Below are 17,593 nucleotides of genomic sequence, written 5' to 3' on the forward strand. Positions count from 1 at the left end.
ACTATCCTAGGGGACCTTGATGTATTTATTTACTGCATTTCAGAAGGACCGACTCCAAACTGATGGTAGTAAAACCAAACTTTGTGCCATTTGTGTTTTACATAGTACCTGAGCCTTTATTAAAAACAAAATAAAACAATAAAGCAACTTAGTACTTGGGAATGTAACCCTTTGATTTTTTTTAACGTGGCATAAAGACATGTCTTGCTTTTGTTTGGTTCTTTGCTTTCCCTGAACTTTTTCATTTAGAAGGAAAAAGAATCTCCTTAAAAATACCCCCCCCCCCAATGGTTTTATGGTTGAAACAATTGGTGTATGACTTACGACTGCATTAGCAATTTTTTCAGGATATACTAAACGTGGACAAATAGGATATTATAGAAAAGGTTTTACAAATGTGTGCTGGCTGTTTACAAATGCTATAATTAGCTGAAACCTCAGTTTTAAGTAGTATAATAAAGAAGTGGTAGAAATTTGCCAGCTCATCCAAAAATCAGGGTATGCAACTCTATGGGAAGTCACTTATTCCTGCTGAAAATTCAATGGGTAAAATGTCATAGGATCACAGATTAAGAGCTGGAAGGAATCTTAAAGGTCATGTAGTCCAAACCCCTCATTCTACAGATGCGGAAACTGAGCCCCAAAGAGGTTAAATGACTTGCCAAAGTTACAGAGTGGCAGAGGTGGAATTTGAACCTAGGACTTCTGACCCCAAATCGAGACCTTTTCTATCTCAAAGACAATAATCCTTTTTTTTTTAAATCCTTATGATTGCTTGAAACAGCTTGCATATTTTTTTATTCACCAATTGAGTTTCCTAATATGTGGAAACATGCATGAAAACTAAAAGTTTGTAGTAAAAGAAATCTGAGAGGATTTGGATAACTTCTAAAACTTTTTTTCCTCTGAAGAAATCAAGCGTGTCATTTTAAGAGTAGTATTAGTTTTGACTTTTTTTGCATTTCAGATCGCCTTTGTTTTGCCATTCTTTACCAGAAACCAAAGAGTGCTGCAAACATACACTATTTCTCCATAGATGACGAATTTGAATATGAGAAGTAAGTATTATCTTGTGCTCTTCTAAAAATTATAAGGAATCATTCATTTTTCAATAAGCTAGAAGAGCACATTAGTACACAACAGCCTTAAAGACATATTAGTTCTTTGGGATTATAGGACTGAATAATTGGATATAGAGATTTAATTAATACATTTCATCCTTCATGGTAAAATAGATCTTGGATGGGGGTGGGTTGGGAGGTTATCCTTTTTTCCCTAAAGTTTCAGAAACAATTTGGATGGAATCATAGAATGTTAAGAACTAGAAGGGAGTTTAGAATTCATCTGTTCTAGTTCACATATAAACATATTTTGAAATTTATGCCAATTTTACATTAAACTGAATTTGATATAATAGGATATACTTTACATTTCTTGTCAGTAGAGGAAAAAAAATTTGTCAGATGTAAGTTTTTTCCCAAAGATGTTTTCCAGTTATTAGTGTTAGAATAGAAAATATTTATTAATTGTATTTATTGTGCCATTTGTTTTTTGGAAGCTTTGTGTTTGCCAGTATGTCTCTTCCTTAACAAGGCAGTATCTTTACATTGTTTGTCCAATTATAGCATTATAAGTTGTATTTTTCTTGTAATTTGATCTGCACAACAAAAACAGGCATTTATTCAGAAAATCCAAGCCATACCTATACAATTTTGTTTGTTTTCATTTTTAAAGCTTCTTCGCAGATTTTGGACCACTCAATCTGGCAATGGTTTACAGATATTGTTGCAAGATAAATAAGAAATTAAAGGTAAACTTTTTTTTTGGTAGCAGATTGGATTTAAGTAATTGCCATTGGCCTAGTCAGAAAAAGAAAACATTCCTCTTCTTCAAAAGAGTAGCCTCAGGGATTTTTGAATGACCTATGATGTTTCCTATGTATTTAGAGAAGACACCTATATATTTTTTTGTTTTAGAAAGTAACTAAATCTATATGTACTATATATTATTTTGGTTGAACAGTTCTTGTTTATGCCTCTACCGTTTGGATTTCAATTGGTTACATTTGTGGCAATATTTAAGAATCTTAATATCCACTGGATAATAAGGACAACACAATAGTATATTTGCCAATGGGGTTGACGCATAAGCAAACACTGATCTCATGTTTTCATTGACCATTATTTTTTACGTTATGTTAAAGTGAAAAGAATCCATTTTACAAATGATGAAACTGAAGCCCTGGAGATAAAATTACTTTCCCAAAGCCCCACAGACATAAAGTGGGAAAACCAGGTCTTATCCTATGCCCAGTGCCCTTTCCACTATACCTCTCACTGCTCACCTTGATAAGAGATACCAACAAACAGATTGATTTCTTTGTTTCCTTGAGTAAATTTTGAACCTTGATCATGTACAAAATCAGACTATTCTGGGCCAGGCTTAACTCAGTCCAGTGATTCAGCTTTGGGGAAGAGGCTATAAAACAGTAGTGACCAAGGATTTTTAAAAAAATGATGGAACTACTAACTCACAATGTTTCCACAATAAACTTCCATAGACTGACTTCCTTGTAGTCGGGGGCATAAAAAGCTTCAACAGCCTCTCCTTCCTTATAGGACCAGCCCAATCTACATTAAACCGGTGACATTTTTATCACATAGATCTTCTTCTTGACCCCCACACTCTGATATAAATACTTGGTACTTTTGTTTGCCAATGTGGCCTAGATCAGTTGAAGCAAAGAGGGTGTTAGGCAACTTGATCCTCCATGACAGAGTGTGCAGTGGTATATTTTGCTTGATTTCGTAGTGCAAAATAAGAAAAGCAAGCATGTTCTTTGTTTTTTTGTTTGTTTGCTTTTTGTGAGGCAGTTAGGGTTAAGTGACTTGCCCAGGGTCACACAGCTAGTAAGTGTTAAGTGTCTGAGGCCGGATTTGAACTCAGGTACTCCTGAATCCAGGGCTGGTGCTCTATCCATTGTGCCACCTAGCTGCCCTGCATGCATGTTTTAAAAAAAGGAAAGTTTAAAATTTTTATATTGTCATCGATACCTCTATTAAAACATTTTAATAAGAAAAGGTCCTTTTTAACATCATGAATAATTAACATTAGTCCATTTTCCATTATAATCAGGATATCAATGTCTAAAGGGATCATGATGCCCATCTAGCCTAATTTATGATTGAACAAGAATTCTCTACTTCATGCTTGACAAATGATCCATCAGTCTTTGTTGGAAGCTCTCTAGGAAGGAGAAACTACCACCTTCCAAGGCAGTGTCTTATAATTTTCTATAACAAAATTGTGGTTTTTTTTTAAAAATTTCCATCAAGCCTAACTCTTCCTTTAAAAAAACATTATACTAATTTTTAATCCTAGTTCTGCCTTCTGGGAACAAGCAAAAAAGTTGAATCCTTTTTTCATATGGCAGCCCTTCAAATACTTAAAAGATGATTATAATATTCCTCCTAAATCTTCTCTTTTCTAGGGTAAAAATCCCTAGTTCCTTCAGCTGAGATGTGGCATGGTTTAAAGTCCCCTCACATTCTAGCCATCCTTCTCTGGAATCTCTCTAGCTTAACATTATCTTTCTTTTAAATAATGCCCAGAACTGAACATGATATGCCAAACTTATTCTGATCAGGACAGTGGTAGAAACTAGCACCTCCCTAGTTTGAGATACTTTGTTTCTCTTAATACAACTTAAAGCCCATTCATTAGCTTTTTAAGCTACCATATGATGCAGTTGACTCATTTAATTTACCATCAACTAAAACCTTACATCTTTCTCAGACTAACTGCTTGGTAGTGATGCCTTTCCCATTTTATAATTCTGAAATTAATTTTTGTATACCAAAATATATAACTTTACCTTTGTCCTCATTAAGTTTATAATTATTATATATTTTGGCCTAACATTTTAGATTGGTCAGATTTTTTGAGATCCTAATTCAGTCTTATAGTATGTTATCTATCACTCCTAGTTTTGTGCCATTTCTAATCCATTGATTAAAAAAAATAAAATGAATAGCACCTTATCAGCTAGGATGCATCTTTGTTGATAGGTAGTATAATAGATTGTGCACTGCACTTAGAGTAAGGAAGACTTGAGTTCATAAACTGCCTCAAACACGGGAAAGTCACTTAATTTCTCTCTGCCTCAGTTTTCTTATCTGTAAAGCGAGTTATTGTGAAGGATCCAAGGAGATAATATATGTAAAGAGATTTGCAAACTTTAAAAGAGCTGTTAGTACACATTCCTGGGAAACACCACGAGAGATCTCTTTTAGAGTTGACCTTAAACTGTTAATGAGGGGCAGCTAGGTGGCGCCTTGGATAGAGCACCCGCCCTGGAGTCAGGAGGACCTGAGTTCAAATTCGGCCTCAGACACTTAACACTTACTAGCTGTGTGACCCTGGGCAAGTCACTTAACCCCAATTGCCTCACTAAAAAAAAAGAAAAAGAAAAAGAAAAAAAAAACCTGTTAATGACACTTCTTTGGGTCTAGTTTAGCCAGTTCCAAATTCACTTAAAAGTGCTATCACTTAGCAAACATCTCTCCATTTTTTTTTTTTTTTGGCGGGGCAATGGGGGTTAAGTGACTTGCCCAGGGTCACACAGCTAGTAAGTGTCAAGTGTTAGAGGCCGGATTTGAACTCAGGTACTCCTGAATCCAGGGCCGGTGCTTTATCCACTGTGCCACCTAGCCGACCCTCCATTTTTTTTTCACACAAATAATATAAGAAACTTTATCAACAGCTAAAGTCTAAGTAAGTAGTTACAGTATGGTCAAGCAGTCTGTTAAACCTATGATGTAACCCTGTCCAAAAAAAAAAGGAAATAAGAGTAATCCAATATGAGTTTATTAGTCATTAGAAGTAGACTTTAGCCATTAGACATAGGCATACTAGTCTAGTATGAAACCATAATGGCTCTTTGGGATCACGAATCCTTTGCTTTTTTTGTTTTTTGTTTTTTTTTGTTTTTTTTTAGTGAGGCATTTTGGGGTTAAGTGACTTGCCCAGGGTCACACAGCTAGTAAGTGTTAAGTGTCTCAGGCCGGATTTGAACTCAGGTACTCCTGAATCCAGGGCCGGTGCTCTATCCACTGCGCCACCTAGCTGCCCCGCTTTTTTTTTTTTAAAGAAAAATTATTTCAGTTATTTTCTATTAATTGCATTACAAATACATTATTATACACAGACATGAAACAGCTAGATAGTGTTCCTTAATTTAATAACTATGTTATTATATTCATGAGTAAACAGAAGAAACACTCGTTTTTGTTTTTCAAAGTTCCCCACCTCCTCCATGATGCAGTCAGGTACCAGCACCTCTGACACTGGAACTTTAGGCACTCTCCTTAACTTTTTGGGCAACAAATTTCTATCACTATTTCTTTTTACTTCTTTCTTTCTCAACTATTCACCAGCCAAGTATGCAGTAGTACTCAGTAAACATTTATTAAGCACCCACTATGGGCCAAGCACATGAAGATGAAAAAAGAGATTCCCTGCCCTCAAGGAACTTGCTATCTAACAGACAAAGGTAACATACAAAAGGAAACTAAAAAATCAGGAAGGAGGGATGATGTAGAAGTCAGAGAAGTTACAGAGTGGTTCAGCCAGGTAGGAAAGAAAAGATGTTTTGAGCTGTTTCCCTCCTTAAAAGGTTTGGGAGTTTATGGCTCTATCCTCCAGTTAGAGGGGCGGAAGGAAATGATCCCATCAGAGCTGATGGGATCTTGCAGGATGATGAGATTTTCCCAATAATGAGCTTCCTGGGACATGACATAATAAAGCCATCCCTTTAATAATATCTTCCCAACTTCACTGGCTTGTATCTTTAGTCTTCTCTTAAAAAAAAAAATCTAGACTGTGCTCATCCTTCCATCCTTCCATTTTGGCCTATGACTTGAACTCATCCAGGGCAGCTATAGTTGCTCTCTTACTATCCTCCTGTTTATCTTGACTAGCAACTCCTTCACAGTTATTTCTGTACTATTCTTTCCAGTTCAAAGATCTTTCTCGTTGGCACAGAAAAGAGCAGCTAAATGAGAGTCAAGCAATTCTACTTACCTTCCATCATGTGTATCATCACCATCACATATGTGGCAAGCAAAGCTGCTATTCCTTTGGCCTTTCTCTTCTCCCCAATATTGCTTATTTTTCTAAATGGGCTTTTTGTTGTCTTTATATTCCTTAAAATTTTGTTTTGTTTATCAGAACCATGCTTTTTTGGGGGTCTTTATCCTGTTATCTGTCCTTGCTTTCATTTTCTCTACATACTCTTAAAAATCCGCTTTGATTAATCATTTCCCTTTAAATCTATGTCAGTCTTTGTAGATAACTCCCCATTTTCCTCCTCATTGAATTTTTGACTTTCCTTCTCATTTTTGTCTCTTGAATTTCACTCTTGAGAGTTTTGCATCCTCCTTGAAGTTATTTTCCTTGTTGAAGTTTATTCCATGGTACCTGAATCCTTTAAAATCTGCTCTTCCAACTAGTGTGCATAGTAGTCTGTGACCATATCACTTAACCTCTGTCACAGATTCTAAGATGGAGTGGTAATTTTTTCCCTGAGGTTACCATTATTTCCACTCTAGCAATCACCTCCTACCTGTAGGGTGAAAATCAGATCTAGAATAGAATTTTTTTGTTTGTTTTTTTTGTTTTTGCAAGGCAATGAGGGTTAAGTGACTTGCTCAGGGTCACACAGCTAGTTAAGTGTCAAGTGTCTGAGGCTGGATTTGAACTCAGGTCCTCCTGAATCCAAGGCCAGCGCTTTATCCACTGCACCACCTAGCTGCCCCCTGGAATAGAATTTTTGTCTAGCAGTCAACCACAAAGCACTTATTATGTCAGACATTGTGTCTACTACTAAGGATACACGGGGCAAACACAGTTCCTGCTTTCAAGAAGCTCACGGTCTGATGTGGGAGACAACATTATAGAAACCTATGTATGGACAAGATATCTACAAGATAAATTGGAGATAACCTCAAGGGGACAATTTCTTACAGAATGTGGCATTTTGGCTGAGATTTTTGGGAAGCCAGGAGGCAGAGATGACAAGGGAGAGAATTCAAGGCACGGGGAACACCCTTGTTGTTTCCTCCATCCATTGAAGGACAGAATCATCTTGACAGGTCAAGAAATTATTAGCTATTCTGCTTTTGGCAAAGAGATGGCTTCAGCAGATGTCTGGATTATTGACATAGTCCCCATCTTTATTATATAATATAACCAGGCCAGACTTGAGATATGTTTTCCAAACTGCTCATCTGTTTCCTCTTTCTTGTTCAGGTTGTCTGTGGTATATGCAGATAACAGTGTATCTTCTGTTTCTACTTCTGTTCCTCTTTACCACACTTCCTCTTTTTTACTGCCTGGATATTCTCACCCATATGTCTCTACCTTCCTCTACCCTCTTCTTTGATCTATTCTCTCCATTTTGATTCCATTGTACCCTTCTATAGTCATCATCTAGTCTTGAACGCTGTCCCTCCAGTATTCCATGATACCTATATTATCAAATTTCCCTCCTTGCCTTAGGATCTTTTAGTTTAGTTTGCTTCTTACCTATACTTTGTGAATTTGTATATAGACATCTAAGGCTATGGGTTTTATTTCTGACTCGTTTGGATTTTTATCTCTTGTGAATTTTTGCCACAATTCTTATGTTTTTGCTACTCTCTATGGTATCTATCTTGAGAGGTGTGTGGGGGGGTAATTTTCTTCTTCCTGCTTCCTTTTCAGTTTAAAGGATTTTTGCTTATATTTGCAAGAACTCCAGGCAGATACATTCTTACCAACTGTTCTTTGGTGCACTTCATCCTAAGAATCCATTATTCTATAATTGAGGCTGTTGTCCGGTAATCCAAGTCCTATTGTCAGATAGTATCTTCTTAAACAGCTCTTCACTCCCCCAAATCTGTCTTTCTATTTTGAAATGCTTCCCATCAATTGTCAGCCTTAATGAAAATACCACCTGAGGTGTTGCCTAAGATTTCATAATTGTTAAAAATGTTTTCTTCCTTCTGGCAATATTCATTTATGCGCATAGGAATCCCCAGGTAGTAGTCATCTTTGACAAGCCTTAGAATTAGGTTCCCTGTCATTTCCTAGATCAGTGCCTCAAGAAGATAACAAATGCCTCTATTATCATGAGGTCTACAGACAGCTGCCCCAGGACCCCATAGCAGGAAACCAACTACTAATATTTAGTTCTTTTTCATCTGACCTTTACAGGATGATCTATCATTTGATAGCACATGTGCTACCATAATTAGCTTTAGTACCTTACAAATAGTAGATATTTAACAAATACTTCTCAATTGAACTGAATTGGAAGGCAAGTGGCTATTGCCTCCTTAGAGTCTATTTCCTTCTTCCACAGGAAGAGCTTCATATCTGTTTGTTGCCATTTCCACATTCTTTTACTCTCTCTCTTTTTTTTTTTAATTTTGTGAGGCATTTGGGGTTAAGTGACTTGGCTAGGGTCACACAGCCAGTAAGTGTTAAGTGTCTGAGGCCGGATTTGAACTCAGGTACTCCTGACTCCAGGGCCGATGCTCTATCCACTGCGCCATCTAGCCGCCCCTTCTCTTATCTTTTAACATAGTTAAAGATTTGTTTTTCCTTTTTAAAGTTCTTCTTGTTTTAGGAACACTTGATTCCCCCTCCCCCTAGTAGCATACAGTTATATATCACAGATTTACACTGATTTATTGCTCTTCATTTTTTTTCTTGACTTTAATTTTTTTTGGTGAGGCAATTGGGGTTAAGTGACTTGCCTAGAGTCACACAGCTAGTAAGTGTTAAGTGTCTGAAGCCGGATTTGAATTCAGGTCCTCCTGAATTCAGGTCCTCCTGAATCCACTGCACCACCTAGCTGCCTCTGACTTTATTCTTTTTTACTCCTTTTTATTTTACTACCACTCATGGAACAGATTGAGGGGTAAGAGTTAGCCTCAATTAACAGTGATAGGGATGATTAGCCACAATTTCCTTTTGTTTTACCTGTCATCAGGGAGCTGTAGAGGAAAATGTATTTTTTAAAAAATTTTTCTATAATTTTATTTAGTGTGTTTGTTTTAATTTGATCAGAATTCATTTGTGGCTTTCAGGGCTCTGCCATGCTTTATGTCAGATAGATTAGATGATTTCCTTTGTCTGATCTATTGACAACATTAGCTTAATTTGCAGCTTATTTGCTTGCAGGCCCTACTATTGTTCCATAAATTGTCAATAAGTTATCTAGAATGAATGGAGAATTAGGGTGTGCTACTTAAAAATAAAAACAATCCAGACACCGTAAGTCAAGTATCTATTATTTAAACAGCCTAAGGGAAAGTGTATACACACATACACAACGGAGATCTGACACCTTATCCTGAATAATATTTATCAAAATTAATTTTTATTGGAGCATGGACCATGTTAGTCATTTATGTTAAAGTTAACATTATTTAATGATATATAGACAAATATGTATGTATATATTTTATGTAATTATATATGAACAACTTTTAGTAATCTTTGTGTTTTTAGGATTAATGATATAGTATTGACCTCTCATCTCAGTTGTTAAAAATTTTGAATTGGGACAGATTAAATGTCTTGTTTCAAAGGAGAGTGCTTATAAATGTAGAGGTTTGGGATTTTCTTTTTCTGAAATCGTAGTATAAAGGGAAATGAATCAGGCCACAGATATTGAATGAATTTTAACAATAAATGGAATACTGACAGCTATTCATTTTTAATGCAGTCCCTTACAATGATAAGGAAGAAAATAATTCATTTTACGGGCCCTGATCAGAGAAAACAAGCAAATGCAGCTTTCCTCATGGGGTGTTACATAGTAAGTATTTCACTAACTCCCTAATTTCATAAGTAAAAATGTATTTTATGCCCTGTTAGATGTTTTAAATTTGATGCTTGCATTAAAAAAAAAAATTAATCTCTTGCTTTTGCTTAATAAGCAATGTAGGAAGGAATAGGTTTTCATTGTGGTTTTCCCTGGAGTTAGGGAATTGGTGACTTGTACAAAGTGGTCAACTTTCAGGCTGAATTTCTAGGGGTTATAGAAACTTTTTTTTGTGCAATTATTTTGGTGATGATTACAATTCTAGTATTTTTCCAAGCTTAAACATTTGCTTTAGAAGAAAAGCAGAAAGAACAAGAGCCAATTATGACAACATGCTTTAAAATGTTTAAAAGGTACCCTTTTTCTACACAAGGTAAAATCCAGTGCCAACCCTTTCTTCCTTGAAAACACTAATTGCAGCTGAGTGCATGAAGAGATGCAGAAAAGCTACACACTAGAACTATTTTAAATAATATGATCATTAGCTGATAGCAGATAGGTATATAGTATAGTTTTCATTTATTTAATAGAGACACTGCATAAGTGGCAGGTTCCATTCACCATGAAGTAAGAGTAAGTCTGGCTCGCTTATTTATTTATTTATTTGTTTGTTTGTTTGTTTGTTTGTTTGTCTGTCTGTCTATCTATCTATCTATTTATTTATTTTTAGTGAGGCAATTGGGGTTAAGTGACTTGCCCAGGGTCACACAGCTAGTAAGTGTTAAGTGTCTGAGGTTGGATTTGAACTCAGGTACTCCTGAATCCAGAGCCAGTGCTCTATCCACTTCGCCACCTAGCTACCCCTGGTTCATTTATATGTGGGGAAAAACCTGTGTAATTTTATAAAGTTTCATTGTTACCTGAGAGAGGCAGCAAGGTGTGGATTTGAAGGCCAAGGTTGAAGTCATGAAGACCTGAGTCTGAGTGAAGCCTCTCAGCTAGATGAGCTGTGCCATCATGACCAATCACAACCATTCAGTCCCATTGGCAACTCTCTAAAACTATTAAGTTACAAACCCAATGTCCATCTGCATTGTTTAGGGGAAATTTCCACACTAGTTCTCTACATGGATGAAATCATGTCTAGTCCTCTCTTGCCCCTCTCTCATTTAAAAATATTTGCTTCCCATGGGACCTACCAGTATAGTATCTTAGCATCTTTCTCTCTTGAAGTTGACAGTAGAGACTTAGTGAGGTGGTATAAGGAAGTGAATAGGATTCTGGATTTAAGAGTCAGTGTGAACTGGGTAGAAATCCCACCTTATTAGCTTATATGACCCTTTTTAGATCACATGATCTCTCTGAACCACAGTTTCCTTATCTGTAAAATGAAGTGGTTGGACTCATTGGCCTCTACTTCCCTTGTACCTCCAGCTCTATTATTTAGAAGGGAATGAGGATCAACTATGATCTATAAAAGCCTGACTGTGTGCTCTGTAAGTCAGCAGGCATTCTGTTAAAAAAAGGAGGTTTTAGGGGGCAGCTAGGTGGTACAGTGGGTAAAGCAGCAGCCCTGGATTCAGGAGGACCTTGAGTTCAGATCCAGCCTCAGACACTTGACACTAGCTGTGTGACCCTGGGCAAGTCACTTAACCCTTATTGCCCCACCAACAAAAAAACAAAAAAGAAAAAGTATGTTTTAAAATATTACAATCATTAATTTCTTAGGATTCATGTGTTAAGTCCATTAGAAGCCCTTTATTTGATTTTAGGCAGCTTTAATACAGGTATATCTCAGAGATATTATGGGTTCAGTTCCAGACCACTGCAATAAAGTGAATATCGAAATAAAGTGAATCTCATGAATTTTTTGGTTTCTCAGTGCATATAAAAGTGATTTTTATACAATATTTTAGTCTATTAAGTGTGAAATAGCGTTATGTCTTTTAAAATGTACATACCTTTGTTAAAACTACTTTATTGTTTAAAAAAAATGTTAACCATTATCTGAGCCTTCAGTGAGTCATAAGTCCATGTTGATTAATGGCTGCTGACTGCTCAGGGTGGTGGTTGTTGAAGGTTGGGGTGGCTGTGGCAATTTCTTAAAATAAGATGACAGTGAAGTTTGCCACATCAATTGACTCTCCCTTTCACAAAAGATTTCTCTGTAGCATGTGATGCATTTTATAGCATTTTACCCACAGTAGAAATTCTTTCAAAATTGGAGTCAATCCTCTCAAATCCTGCTGCTGCTTTATCAACTAGGTTTATGTAATATTCTTCAATGTTGTTATGGCTCAGTCAATAGGGAGGCCTGAGGAGAGGGAGAGAGACAGGGGAATGGGTAGAACACATACAACATTTATTGATTGAATTCACTAACTTATATGGGTGTGGTTCATGGCACCCCCAAACAATTACAACAGTAACATCAAAAATTACTTATCACAGATCACCATTCACAGAGTAATAATTTAAAAGTTTGAAATATTACCAAAATGTGACACGGACGTGATGTGAGCATTTGCTGTTGGGGAAATGATGCCAGTAGACTTGCTCAATGCAAGGTTACCATAAACCTTTAATTTGTAAAAAATACAATATCTGCAAAGTGTAGTAAGGCAAAGTACAGTAAAATTATTTATTATTATCATTATTATTATTATTTAGTTATATCTTACATCCACGGTATATATACCTTGTGTTATAGCTAGTCATTTAGAGGCAGCTGGATGGCTCAGTGGATAGAGCACTGGGCCTGAAATCAGAAGACTTGAGTTCAAATGTGACCTCAGACATGGACTCCTTGTGTGACCCTGGGCAAGTTACTTCACCTCTTTGCTTTAATTCATTGGAGAAGGAAATGGCAAATCACTCCAGTATCTTTGAAGAAAACCCCATGAAACAGTATTGGTGTGCTATGGATGTATGGTCATGATGTATGGTTGGATATCACTGAAAGACTTGAACAGTATACCTAGTTGTTTATATGTTTTCTCCTTCATTGGAATGTGAGTTTCTTGAGGGAAAGGTGTTGCCTACCTGCCTGCCTGCCTTGATGTAGCATGCTAAGTTTATAAAGCATATTCCTCACAACAAACCTTTGAGGTAGATGGACCAAGCTTTATCCTCATTCTGTGTCTGAGTGTTTGTTTCAGACCTCTTGAATTTATCAATGACCCTCCTAGAGGAAAATCAGCAATTCTGCAACTTTAATTAGAATCTTAGTCTTAAGAGTTGGGTCACTAAGGGTTTAAGTGACTAAGACAGGTTTATACAGCCAATATGTGTGAGAAGCAAGACTTGAACCCATCTCTCTTTGCCTGACAAGCCAGGTCCCTATCAGTCCACACTATCTCCACCCCCATTTTATAGACAGGAAACCAAAACCCTGAGATTCAGCTCAAATGACTTGCACAGATTTAAGTGAAAAATAATAGTCAATAGCAGTGATTGGACTAAAACTCAGGTCCTAAGATTCCATGTCCATGTACCATGTAATTTTACAGGCTTTTAAAAAAGTGTTATTTAGAGTTGTGTGGATCATTGTTAAACACCCAAAATTGCAAACTCAAATAAACAGTGATTAAATGATGCAATATAGGGAGGTAAAGATATACATCTGGGAAAGCTTCATTTTTCTGTTCTTGATTTCTGTCTTGTTTCACAAGTCAAGTCACCTACTGCTGTGATTCTTCTGTGGGTTGGGCCTGCTGACACAGAGGAAAAACTAATAGGCACTTGCATTTCCTCAGAGGTGGGTTGTTTTTTTTCCAATAAGAAGTCATGAAAATTTGATTTTGGGCAATAGACATTTCCCTAGATAAAAAGGAAGAATTGTTTAGGGAGTTTCAGAGACAAATACTTTCCTCCCTTTATGAAACAACACTTTCCCTCTTTTTGGGGGTCTGGAAATTTAGAATTTGATAAAGATTTAGAAAAACTCTGTCCCTACTAATTACTACGTACAGTTATCCAAAAGCTTTGCCATTTACTGATAGAATATTCTCTGGTGAAGAGATGAACAGTTCTAAGGGAGATGCTTAAAAATGTGTGCCCCCTAAAATAAATATTATAATCTGCTTTGTCATTTGCATTGCTGTTGTTGTTAACCAGAAAATCAGTATTGTTTTACTGCTGCAAGGATGAATGGAAAAAATAAGCCTAGGCCCTCCCTGAATTAAAGACATTTGATTTCTTAACATCCTAAACACATGTATTACCAGTTGTCCTCTTCATGCCTTTTTTCCCCTTTCTCCACTCCCTGGATAGCAACCAACTTGTTCATCCTTGGCTCAGAGCATGGAAATTATCCGAAAACCTCTACTCTGATATCCCCCTTTCTCTACTCTTGGGGAATAATGTAAATGTTGTGCTTCCCTATTATTCTGCCTCTCATACTATAAATTCTACTATAGGCCTTCTTTCTCATACATACCCAAATATCCCTCTAATCCTCTTCCTACTTTCCTGGCTCTCTTCCAACTTTTGCCAAGTAACATCAGGAAAATCTATTTCCCTCTCTCCACTCCATGGGCAACCTGAAAAATTGACACCAATTATGGCTAATAATGGTGACACACCTGTACCAAGACAAAAGAAAACTTGGAGTCTTGAAGTGAAATTAAGAGCCAATGTCATCAGCTTTCAAAGTGATTTGAAAGTGCAGGCTTCCATCATCATCCTTTTCTATACATATTTTTAGCAGCAGCAATATTCAAGATAAACTAAATTCCCCTATTATTCAATTTTATCCTCTCCTTTTGTTTTTGTTGTTTAACTACTGTTTATACAGTAGTGTTAAAATCCACTTGTGGAATTAAAAGTTGAATCCAAATTCTTGTTTTGCAGATATTAAAAATGGGGCTTGCCAAACAGCAAAGCAATTTGCCCAAGCTTTATATAGCTAATTAATGGCTGAACAGGAGCTGGATCTCCTCAAGTGTTCTGATTCTCAGTACAGTCCTTTCTCAATTACACAACCAGGTTGATTTAACAATTTTATTAATTGTTTTATGATTTAATCTGAAAATTTAACTACTGTTTATAGTGTTAAATAGGAGGAAGCACCGTGAGTTGCAAACAATTTGATACAACATTGGAATACATTAGTAAATTGGACTTTCTAATAATGTTTAGTAGATTATAGACCTTGGTGGTTCTAACCATTACTCTAATGTGCAAGTCTCCCTGTTTTTAACTTTAGTAACTGGGGGCAGCTAGGTGGCACAGTGGATAAAGCACCGGCCCTGGATTCAGGACCTGAATTCAAATCCAGCCTTAGATACTTGACACTAGTTGTGTGACCCTGGGCAAGTCACTTTTTTTTTTTTTTGCAGGGCAATGGGGGTTAAGTGACTTGCCCAGAGTCACACAGCTAGTAAGTGTCAAGTGTCTGAAGCCGGATTTGAACTCAGGTACTCCTGAATCCAGGGCCAGTGCTTTATCCACTGCGCCACCTAGCCACCCCACAAGTCACTTTTTTTTTTTTAAGTGAGGCAATTGGGGTTAAGTGACTTGCCCAGGGTCACACAGCTAGTAAGTGTTAAGTGTCTGAGGCCGGATTTGAACTCAGGTATTCCTGAATCCAGGGCCGGTGCTCTATCCACTGTGCCACCTAGCTGCCCCCCCAAGTCACTTTTAATCCTCACTGCCCCACCCAAAAAAAAAAAAATTAGTAGCCGTGCTAGCTAACAAATCATACCCAACTCCTAGCCCTGCTAGACTAACTCAAAGTTGCTTCTTTATCCTGATAAGCATTTACATAATTTTTTATAGATCATGATATTCATTAATTGGTAAGAAATCCTGTTAATTTAACCTTTTGGGTAGAATCTAAAGGGTTACATTAAGAATACATAATTATGTAACTATGTATAACTATATAGCCATGTAACTATGAATAAAATATCCACATTAGACACACGCACTCTCTCTCTCTCTCTCTCTCTCTCTCTCTCTCTCTCTCTTCTGATAGCAGATAGAGTGTGAATGTCCTGTTATGTACCCCTATCTCATGGGTCACCTGTGTCTAGCAATAATATAGCCAAGAGATAAAAGGGGAAATTAGGTCTAGGGAAGCAATCTTCATGATTCCCAATGGAGGTCAGTGGTCAGTCAGATAGGCAAACAGATCGAGAAGAGCAAAGGGCAAAGCAAAGCTGGAGGTCCGAAGTCTTTGTAAACAGTTGACATACAGTTGTAGTAATCTGGCAGTACAAAGCAAAGTTAACCAGCCTGGCAGAGAGCAGTTGGGAGACCCACTGGACCTTCAAATAAGCACAACAGAAGCATCTGCTTAGAAGAAAGAACCCTATTACTAATGCAACATTGCTATCCTAACCTACAATGCTTTTATTCCCCTTTTACCTAGTGAAAACCAGTCCTAAATGAGCATGGCCAAGAGATCTGGAGGTGGTGGGACCTTTAGCTCACTTAGTGAGTTTGAAAGCAAGTTGCAGAATGCAGTACCTGTCAGGAGACATTTCTTAGACAGTTCACAAGAGTGGGTTGCTATTCTCTTGTGTTCTAGCTTTGTATTCATTCTATTCTTGTCTGGCACAGTCACGTCTTGAGTTCAGATACTTGTTCTTTTGATGAACAGTGTAACTGTGGATAAGGGATTTGACCTCTTGGTGCCACAGTTTCTGTTTCTGTAAATTGAAAAAATTCCACTAATCCCATGTGCCTCCCATGTTATTCTGAAGGGAAAATGGAATAACATAAGGAACAATGCTTTGAAAAAGTAAAAGACAATTCATATGTAAGTTATTACTTATGGATGAAAATTTGATTTGGGGCTTATCATTTCGAAAAAGTTAATTTTCTGTAAACTTATCAGTATTTGCATAAGGACTTTGCAGAATAAATCTGTAGTTTACTGCCCATCTTTCATGTAGTTAAAATGGATGGAATTCCCCCTGTAAAGTATGTCATATTAAGCCTTTCCATTAGTCATCTTTCTTCCTACAGGGTGTGTAAGCATATGTCTGTGTTTTTCCATTTTCATGTGGTTTCAAGGACTATACATATTAAGCCTCAGAATGACTAAAATGAAATCTAAATAAAGTTCTTGACTGAGAAAAGGACATTACACCTCCTGACTAGTTACATGTATTGTGAATATGTTATATGCATTACAATTCTTCTCATAGAGGAGAAATTAGGTAGTCTAGTTGTACATCATGCTGCCAGATGTTTGATGGGATTTTAAATATCTTTTGTGGTTCTTAAATCTCTAACAAGGTGGCTAAAATGTTATTGTATTCTTTAAGCCATGTAGCAAAAGGCTTCTAGGCACATGTACGTACACACACACACACACACACACACACACACACACACACGATTTTGAAAATGCGTATATAAAATGGGAAATGACTAAGCAATGTATTTTTTACCCCTTGCTTTTCAGAATTTTAAACTATATAAAATATACTCAAGTAATTTCCTTTAGTAATTCATTCTAATGTGAATTCTGAATATAATATTAGTTCTGGCTTAAGAGAAGATATTATTAAGAAGGTCTCTGTATAGAGAGGTTAAGGATTTCCCTGCAGGGGAAAAAAAAATATGAATCTTATTGGAGAAGAGACAGAGTTATTTTGTAAATACTCCACAGGAATACAGTAGAATAATAGAGTGATTAACCATAATGGTACAAGTTTCTAAATTTTCTGGGCAAATTCTTAGGCTTTCTATGCAACATCCTCCCAAAGGGAACTGCAGGATTCAGTATCATTTTAGTATTTTAAATTGTATTGCCAGGGCAGCTAGGTGTCG

The 17,593-nt window shown here is 36.7% G+C and overlaps 1 protein-coding gene across 7 annotated transcripts in view; it reads left to right on the forward strand.

The window, feature by feature from the left end:
- The window catches only part of CDC14B (cell division cycle 14B), a 153,696-nt gene that overhangs the window by 71,868 nt on the left and 64,235 nt on the right, over positions 1-17,593 (forward strand). For all 7 annotated transcript variants that reach the window (XM_044001705.1, XM_044001390.1, XM_044001478.1 and 4 more), the window contains 3 exons: positions 968-1,058; positions 1,735-1,810; positions 9,773-9,865. In XM_044001705.1, coding sequence (XP_043857640.1) covers positions 968-1,058; positions 1,735-1,810; positions 9,773-9,865 — 260 coding nt within the window. The remainder of the gene's footprint in view (positions 1-967; positions 1,059-1,734; positions 1,811-9,772; positions 9,866-17,593) is intronic.

This window comes from Dromiciops gliroides, chromosome 1 (assembly GCF_019393635.1).
Source record: "Dromiciops gliroides isolate mDroGli1 chromosome 1, mDroGli1.pri, whole genome shotgun sequence".
In the NCBI taxonomy this organism is placed as follows: Eukaryota; Metazoa; Chordata; class Mammalia; order Microbiotheria; family Microbiotheriidae; genus Dromiciops; species Dromiciops gliroides.